Source organism: Carassius auratus, chromosome 3 (genome assembly GCF_003368295.1).
Source record: "Carassius auratus strain Wakin chromosome 3, ASM336829v1, whole genome shotgun sequence".
Taxonomy (NCBI): domain Eukaryota; kingdom Metazoa; phylum Chordata; class Actinopteri; order Cypriniformes; family Cyprinidae; genus Carassius; species Carassius auratus.
The window spans coordinates 26058277-26068304 of NC_039245.1; the positions used below are offsets into that span (position 1 = coordinate 26058277).

The 10028-nt window shown below is 35.4% G+C and overlaps 1 protein-coding gene across 1 annotated transcript; it reads right to left on the reverse strand.

Annotated features, from left to right (window-relative positions):
• Positions 1 to 3283: 3283 nt before the first annotated feature.
• Positions 3284 to 10028, reverse strand: LOC113052651 (UNC93-like protein MFSD11). The gene is made up of 14 exons (XM_026217044.1): positions 9854 to 10028; positions 9471 to 9603; positions 9339 to 9394; positions 8041 to 8148; positions 7864 to 7943; positions 7680 to 7776; positions 7522 to 7580; positions 7133 to 7289; positions 6975 to 7015; positions 6796 to 6861; positions 5970 to 6095; positions 5711 to 5885; positions 5458 to 5593; positions 3284 to 5289 (listed from the first exon to the last, which is right to left on the reverse strand). Exons 2-14 carry the CDS (start codon positions 9564 to 9566, stop codon positions 5128 to 5130), a joined length of 1359 nt encoding a protein of 452 aa, XP_026072829.1. The 5' UTR covers positions 9567 to 9603; positions 9854 to 10028; the 3' UTR covers positions 3284 to 5127.

Consider the following 10028-nt stretch of genomic DNA (forward strand, 5'->3'; position numbering starts at 1 on the left):
CCAAGACGGCAAAAAGCACATCATGTTTGTTTTCTTTATTTTACAAAAGCACAACATTGTGTTGATTTTGTGAGTGCATACAAAAGTGGTTGTGTCAGTGCCTCCGTGTCATGTAGTAGTGCTCTAACAGATCCACACAAACACCTAATAGTGCACATTTATGTTAGAGAGAGCAGCCATTTATAGTAGCTACTACTTACATGTTTCACTTTTAAAGGATGAGCCATATTTGACATAGATGAATAGTAGGTGAATGTTAATATTTTGTAATTACCTCAAGGACCAGTCTAATGATCTGTCTGTCACAGACACAGACAGGTTTTTTCACCCCTGCAACTGACCAACTAATAGAATTAATTATTGGTTGCAATAATTGCATTACATTTAGTTGACTATTAGGAAGGCAGCCCTACAAAAAAGTACCTGTTTATTAACCTGTTTTGGGCAAGGTACCATAGGGGTGTGTGTGTGTATAACATTTTTATTTGGGAATTCTTTGTACATGTATTGTAGCATTATCTTGTTTTTATGTATGTGTTTGGGATATAATACCATGCAATTACTATTTCTGAATATGTAACATGGAAATATCACGTTTTTTGGATCTTGGTAATACATGATAATAAAATCATAGAAGGACACTGATTATTTGGTCATTTTTGGATATTTATTGTACGCTGTTTCATTAAACCAAGAAAATACAATGGTTTTAGAAATTCTATGGAATCTTCATTTAGTTTTTGGATGTGTTTTACACATGTTGTACAATGGTAATACCGTGTTTTTGAACATATGTGGTCCACCAAATGGTACCCTCACAGCTTTTTCTTAATGAGCATAATAGACTCCAAACTTCTGAAAACACATCAGGTATTAATAAAGGATTTTTTCATGAGGAGCCTGACGGCGCAGTTGTTTTATGATAATTAGGTATGATAAGAATCTAGTCCAGCTGCTCACAGCAAATATAAACAACACAAAATAGCTGTTTAACAAGTCAGGCATCATTTGTTCTTTAACCACATCAATCATTTCTTTTCAGATATTTGTCTTGGCACTGGTTAGAAACAAAGCTTCGGCAAGTAAGACATTGAACTAAATGTGAAAAAAGTAGAAAGACTGAAACAGTATGTTCTTGTAAAATGTACCCCAATGATCTTTGTTTTATGCACAAATCCGAAAAAGCAGTATATGTAAACATGACAACTTTAAATCTGACCTACGTTGATAACAGTGGGTAAAATATTTTTGTACACTTTTTATGTATTTAAGATTGCATGCTGAAATGTATTCGATTATAATTGTATCAATATAAAAAAATTTTTTTATTACACTCACAGTCAATTGTGGACCGTTAAGGGTACGTTTACATGACAGCTGAAAAGTGTTTCCTTCATGTTTAAAACAATGTATTATTCATGCCAGACCAGTAGATGTAAAGAAACACTACGCAAGTGCGCAAACACCTAGAATGCACACGTAATACACATGATGTCACCATTTTCACAAATATGCATTTTTGTAGTTTTACACATGAAAACTACTGTATATAGTTTTAAAAAACATGCACAAACAGTTTTCAAAAGTTTGCAGGTCCCCAAAACACCATTGTCATGTAAATGAATGGCTAAAACACATTTTCAAAAAATCTATTTTTTGTTGAAAATGCTCACGTAAATGCCCCGTTAGGAACTAATATCCACCATTGAGGCACTGATCTGTAAAAATGTTTATAAAAGGGGAAAAATATTTATGTAAAACACCAACTTTATTCACAAGGCTTAACTTTTAGCTATAATGTAAAATATTCAAATAATTTAATGTTTTATCAATGTACTTTTCTACCTTTTAAACAGTTGTTATGGTCTAGTCTCTAATCTGCTGTTCAAATCTGAGGTCATAAAGATTTTTAGTGTTTTTGAAAGAAGTATGTGTGTATATATATATATATATATATATATATATATATATATATATATATATAATGATGTCCCTGTGTGTGTGTGTGTGTGTGTGTGTGTGTGTGTGTGTGTGTGTGTGTGTATGCAATAAATTTATGCCCATTGTACAGATTATATTGAATCACTCCACTAAGTAACTACATAATATTATTACATAATTAATAGTCAAGTGTAGGCCTATCCTTCATGTCAGGGAACACTTTGGCATAATTATCCACAATTAATGTTTCATTATTCTTGTTTTGTCACAAAACTCACTCTGACATAACGAAATCTATCAGATCAGAGATCTTCTCTTCCTAACATTACAGTTCAAATGCTAAAATAACATCCTGTGGGTGTGGCCAGTCCAAATGAACCAATGTTCATTGGCTGAGTAAAGAAAGAGGATCATTTGTAGCCAACATTCACAACCTTCTGCCCATTATTTGTGTTTTCAATCAAAAAGTAGGCAAAGCCATGTTATCAGTAGAGTTACATGGCACTTATATGAGTATCAGTCACATACCCTACCATGCTTTATGTCCAAAACATAATATTTCCATTCTATATGGTCTATAAAACATGGTAAATATCACGCTAAATATCCAGAAGACGTGGTGTTAGCATGTTAACACCATCATAGGCATGGCAGTACTGTGTTCTGTGGTGTTTTGAAACACACTCTGATACGTGAGAGAGGAGAGCGATGTAACGCTGTACACATTATACACAATTACATGATATACATTTGGACTGAAAATGATACTGTGTGATTATAAAATTAACATACAAACCGTTTCCCTCCATTTTCATTCCATACTATACAATAACACTGGCCTATACAAATAGCCAGTGTACAAAACATACATTTATAAATGAATTATGACATTCACGAAAAAGCAAAACAAAATTATGCCCGTTTCTAAACATGGAACATGTCTTTATTTTGTTTGTTTCTTGGAGGAACTTTTGACCTGGAGCTTGACCATTTCTTTGTCCCAAAAAAATAAATAAATAAACTGTAAATAAATCTATATTTTGTGTGAAGCATCAAGGTTTTGTAACTATCAAAACTCAAAGAAGTGCTGAAATTATTATAATGCCATACTGTTAGGTAGTTTGTTATAATTTATACTTCAATATGTTATTCTTTCGCAATGTTTTTTTATTTAAAATAATAAAGTAACAATAAACACTTTTCTTATACCATTTATTAGCTAAAGTAGTTTTTATTATATATATATATATATATATATATATATATATATAGACATCCTTATTTGTCATTGTCCCACAAAAAACACTGGTATCATAGCTGACAGAAAGACATGGCCAAGCTCAAAGGCTCAACAAGGACTTTAATCTCATATATACACATTTATAAAAGAAAACAGAATATCCAGGTGCCGTTTCCATTTTTACATTACGATATATTTAAGTATACGACCAGATATTCATATCACATCATCCCTCAACATCCTGTAGATTGCACTAAACCGCTAGAAGACGTAATAACATAGATGTAGCTCCCACTCCCATGCACATGAGCTCCTAACATATGTATTGTGAATGTATTAAGAAAGTCTTTCAGTGACATGCTGACTTAAGCCCAGCTTGATACGATTATAGTTGCAACTGTGAAAAATGATTCCCGAAATATGCCTCCTCAGTTTTCCATTGAATATATCAGTGATTGGTATCATTGTAATATGTGCTTACTTCCCACAAATAAACAAGGACAAACCTAAAAGAAATACAGCAAATTTCTACAAAGAATGCTTCAATCTTTGGGAATTGTTGTTGTTTTTTTTTCAAATTAAAAGCCAACTGGGAAAAATAATGAAAATAAACAAGACATTCTAATTTAACTACAGTCTGTGCATCGAGTGTTTCACACTGATACTGATTTCGTAGCTGTGATCTTTAACCATATTTCTCATCTGCAGTCTCACAGCGTAGTGTACATTTAAATGGTGTTGCAAACTTGCAATGCTCAGTGATTTACTGCGTTTGCATTTAAAGGATTAGTTCACCTTAAAAACTGTCTATTTACATAACCTCATTTGTGATCCTGGACCACAAAACCAGTCTTGAGTCTCAATTTATACATCACCTGAAAGCTGAACCAATAAGATTTCCATTGATGTTTGGTTTGTTAGGATCAGACAATATTTTGGCTGAGACAACTAATTGAAAATCTGGAATCTGAGGGTGCAAAAAAACAAAAAACCAAAATATGGAGAAACTCGCCTTTGAAACTGACCAAATAAATTCTTAGCAATGCATATTACTTTGGCATAAAAGAAAAATCAATCATTTTGACCCATACAATGTTTTTTTGGCTGATGCTGAAAATACACCCCAATGACGCAAGACTGGTCTTGTGCTCCAGGGTCACAATTTTGGTTTTCGTGGAACAAAAAAAGCTGAATTTCCTCTTTGTACATCTCTTTTCCATACGTCAACATTCAAAGTGACCACATTTGTCGAGCTCCAAAAATGGACAAAAAACTCTATTCTATTCGTCTACTGCGCTATACTACAAGACTTTCAATGCCATATGATACTTTTCTGTGAGAATCAGATAGCAATTTAGGTCAATTTAGGCCGTAGCTCACAAATCTGATTCCTGTATTTAAACTGGTAAGTTTGAGTTCATTTACAACAACCACAAAACCCAACAGTGTTTGGTGGAACCGCATGCAAACAGTTCAAGCGGCATGTTTGAAGGTGGATTCAATCTTGAGGGAAGGGAAGTTTATCTGTGGTCACTATGAACTGTCTTTGTGCTCAAATGAGCTGCGTGAAGATTCTCTGGGTGAATTATTCCTACAGCATCTTGTTTAATGTTCAAGAAAATAAGCATTGTTGGAAATATAATGAGACCATAGTTACAGGTTTCTTTTTGCACAGTATAATGCTATGTGACAGGTAAAAAAAAATGTGAACAAACCTTTTATTGCATTATAGCACTTGATCCTTGATCCCATCGGAGGAGTAAACGTATGGTAAGTGCATGTAAAGAATAGAGTCTACACAGCCGATTCACTTGAAAAGGATCATGGATACATGGACTAGATGGACTCAAGAGCTAAACCAAAGAGGGAAATAGCTGTTGAAGATGGTTTGTGGATCTGCACGCTGATGCTGATGGCTGGAGAGGAGTTCTGGCACTTCAGTCCTATCAGATACTGTCATAATCAGAGTCCCGCTGTCTGCTGATAACGCCCCACTCCACCACAAAGAAAGTAATGGTGCCCATGAAGCCCATCAGCACCATGATGAGCAGCTGCCAGTGGAGGAGAAGGTAGTTGCTGTAGAAGAAGGCCACCGCAGCTGTGATGGACTGCAGAGAAAGGAGGAATAACTGTCACATCATGGGCCAAAAAATATATATATTTATATTTGGGTGAAATATATCCCAGTCATGTTTCCACAGGATTTTTATATCAAGCAAATTTAATGACTTCTGATGCTAACAATTGAAACGCTTCAACAAAAGGAAGTTTCAAACCTGTACAAATTTAAAGACGGCAAATGCTGAGGCACTGTCGTCCCGGAACAAGAAGCCCACAATGCTGATGAGCTGAGTGTTGAAACAACTATCACCCAGACCCAGCAGGAAACTGCATATCAGCGCCACAGTCACACTGACAGAACAAGCCAGAAAAGGGTTAATAAACAGCTAGAGCATCTTGATGTCTGACACTATTCTATCAATGCTTATCTTTGGTGGACAGACCAGTACTGTAACTGTTGTCTCTCACCTGGGTTGGATAAAAGCTTGCATTTGTGTGCCTTCCTCTGGAGCCACGGGAGCATCACTGGCTATGTTGAGGAAGATGAGGTAAAATGCCACAATATGGGTAAACAGCCCCAAAAACACCACTGGGTTTCTGCCAAAACGATTACACTTATCCAGGATCCCAAATACTCCTCCTCCTAGTTAAGCAGAGAGAACAGTTTTTAACATTTGCCATGTTCACAGAGAACATCAAGAACAATGATTGTAATGCACTGACTTACCAAGTATTTCACCAACACCAATCAAAATTCCAGAGAGGCCGATAAGACCCTTGGCATCATGTCCAAACTGAGTCATGGCCCCTAAACATGTCCCATACACCCCACTGTAAAAGGTGAGCTCGAGACCTGGATAGACAGGCAACCACATTGTCTCAACATTACAGTCAGACTAATTAAAATGATAATGTTCATAATATGTTCATGTCACTAAAATGCAAAAAGATACTTCTTTTTTTTTATTTCTGTGGAACTCGATGGATACAAACCAAAAGAAATGACACTTAACAATTCTTGTAAAAACACAAAAACAATGTCAAGAAAAATTACTTTAAAAACTATACTACATTTTATATAGCATACTATTATTAGTAGTAGTATTTTAAATTATTAGTATCTAAAAGAAAAGATCCCCCTGACCCCCGAAAGGGGTCCCCCAGGGTTCTGTTTTGGGCCCTCTTCTTTTCATAATCTGCTACCACACAAATTATATACTATATTACTATTATTATTGTTGTTGATATTATTACAAATACATAATCAGTATCTAAAATAACAAATCCCACTGATACTAAAGGGGTCCCCCAGGGTTCTGTTTTGGGCCCTCTTCTTTTCATAATCTGCTACCACACAAATTATATACTATATTACTATTACTATTGTTATTATTTTTGTTATTATTATAAATACATAACTATATAAAATAATAAATCTCACTGGTACTTAAGGGGTCCCACAGGGTTCTGTTTTGGGCCCTCATCTTTTTATCTACCGTTATGATGTGAATTACCACTGCTACTACATTTTTCTTTTGAGGGACTGAATTTACCTGAGTATGCAAAGGGTATGCTCAGTAGAAGCATCTCTTTGGTCACAGCTAGCTGAATGGATCTCTCTGTTAAAATGAGATAAGAGGTCTTAGTAAATGAAACAAGAAGTTAATAATATGCTTTAAAAACACAATTGTAAATCTTTTAATATATTTGTATATATTTTGTTGCCACTTACTGAATGCCTCAAATGCCTGAGAGCACAGACTCTGGGATAGACTTGAGAGTAATAAGAATAGGAAACAATGCAAAGGAAAAAAGACACAATAAAATATGATTAAACCAGTCCAGAAAAAATGTCTTGACTTGCAGAAGTGCGTAAAAATATACACTTACACCACAGAGCTACTATCTGAGATGTCTGCTGGTAGTAGTGACTCAGAGGCATCAGTAGGAGCAGGTTCTGGGTCTGGACGCTGGATAAGGAAAAAAAGGAAGTTGCCCACCAGGCTGATGACCGTTAGTGTGATGAAAACCGTCTGGCGGTCCTTATCTGACACCAAGAAACAGCAAATTTTTGTATTGTTTTGTATTGTGCAAATTATTTTGTATTGATGCTTCTTTTACAGTAGCTTTATGTTAATGCAAACAATTAATTTATTTTAACCAGTAATTACTGTTACAATAAAAAATAACTTTTTTTACACATATTATGACTATCCTACAGTTGTGGGTGGATTTCCACCAAAGTGGCCACCATAGTTTATTCTAAAAAATAAACATACCAGTTATGTGACTCTTGCCACGCCACGCAACAAATATGTAAAGATTCCCAAAGAACAAGCTGTGAATAAAATAGAATCAATGAAACATTCTTCCTTATGTTCCATTTTCCTTCTATACAGTACATTCTTGCCACACAATGACAACAAGCAAGACGAACCTAAACTGCATCAATGCCCAAAATATTCCACTGTTTCTTCCAATGGTGGAATCTTTGGAGTTGATGGTGAGCAGATTCCCTTGGGCCGTCCAGAGCACTGCAAGACACACAGTTAGCACACAGTTTTAGAGGATGTGTGGCCTCATAATATGATTTCTTAACTTAACAGATAATGATATCCCACCTGCAGCGGCGATTCCGAGCAACACAGATAAAGTGTAGAACGATGAGGTGTACGGATGAATGAAAACAGCAATATAACCACTAAAAGAGAGAAACTTTATCATAAATACTAAGAAAATTATTCATTTGTTACTAAATGCATACAACTATTACTAAATTAATTCCTTTAGGCACTTACCTATAAACAAGTCCACTAAAAAACAAAGACAACTGAGGTCCAATGACAGCTATCACTGAGGGCGCTATGAGGTTCGAGGCAGAGAACACGGCGTAGATAATCGCCATGCTAGAAGAGAAGTATGAGACGCGTGTGTTAAGGGAGCTATTTTAATTAATGATGATCACCAAAATAAACACAGCATAACCATTTCATTTGGTTTTATAGAAGCGCCAAAGTAAAATATTATTCTATGGGTTAATACTTTTTATTTACAGGCGGGGAAACAATTGTAACCATTTTTCACATAAACAAATACAAATCTAACTGTCATATTTTGGTATAAAAATGAAACATGTGACAACAGTAATAATTTCAGTCAAACATTTACATTGAGAAATACTAGATCAAAGAGTTTCATTTTATCCAAGGAGAGAGAAAGTTACAATCTGCTCACAGTACAATAGTTAGAGGCAACTGAAACACATTAAATAATAATAATAACCCAATACATCTCACTAATGCACACATCTCAAATGAATCTAATATATCTAACCAATCTAATAATATATTGTTCATTGGACAATCATTTCATAACCAGTGTTACAACTGTCTTAACATTCCTAATAAGCCACCAGATAAAATATATTTTACTTTTTCCCCCAATATTTTCTTCCATCACTGAATAAATCAATAAAATGGTACAGTTATCTATAGAGTCCATGCTGAATGAGTGTCACAGCTGTTGATAGTCACATGTCGACCGCTCACACTTCTGTTCCAAAGTTCTGCTTTTTTTGAGAACAGACAGTGCTTTTTTGTTACATAACCAGAGTCAATGTGATTACTGAGGTCAAAGAGAGATTCATAAGATCCCAGCACAACATCAGATGACCCCATTTTCATATTAAGACCTAAATCAGCCATCATAAATCTCATTCAAAAAGGGTACAGAGGCCAAAATATGTCACATGACTTGAGCAGAAATAGAACACAGCTGTTGGATTCAGATTTTATGAAAAAATCCCATTCATCGTTTTTATGTGTATGTGGATATTTTACAATACAGTTTGTTGCACTTCTATTTTTATATTTCATTTGCAATGCTCATGGAATTAACCTTACATAAGAGACGTCAAGTACACAGTCTCGCAATTTTAAACACTGAATCAGCATTTCTAAAGTTCTGCTAATGTTGTAATATTGTTTTGTAATACCCATTGAAATAGGTGAATGAGAAAGTTACTTCCAGTGCCACTGAAAGAAATATAAAGAACGTGGCTCTGATGACAGAAGGAAGAAATGGAGAGAACCAATACCTTGTGTAGCCACTTCCATGAAACTCTGTGCTGTTGAAACTCTTTATCACGGTTTGCTGAAAAAGTGAAAATCTGATGTGACACCATTCATCAGATTATGCATTTCGAAGTGTGAACCAGATCTAAACCTACTTCAATATTCCCGCAGGTGCCAAAGGCAGTAAACATAACCATGAAGCCCAAGCCCAGGACAATGATGTTGAGCAGGGTCTTTCCTTCTGGACTCATGGTGGCTTACAGTCTTTAGCTCGATGACAACCTGAGACTAGTGAACACACAAAAGCACCAGTCACTAGTTTATTTGACACAACTGCTTAAAAACATGACTATGACATTTTATTATTCATATGCTGCATATGATCACTGCTTCCTCTTGAGATCAAACAGCTCTGAAGGATGTTCATGTATACCGAGAGAGTTACTGTAATGCATGCGTGATTAAATGATGAATTATCAATAAGTGATTACTCATATCATTTAGGCTGAATGCAACCGACTGTGCTCCGTAAACTTACCGACAACTTGGGTGCGCTGATGAACACAGCTAATTCATAATGTGAACACCTGTTTCGATAAGGGGAGGGAAAAACATTGTGTAAAAGCTGGTTAACATAAAGATTTGTTCGTTTCCGTCTTCTCGGGAAAGCGCTGCCTGCTCCAAAATAAAAAATGTCGGTCATGTGACATCCA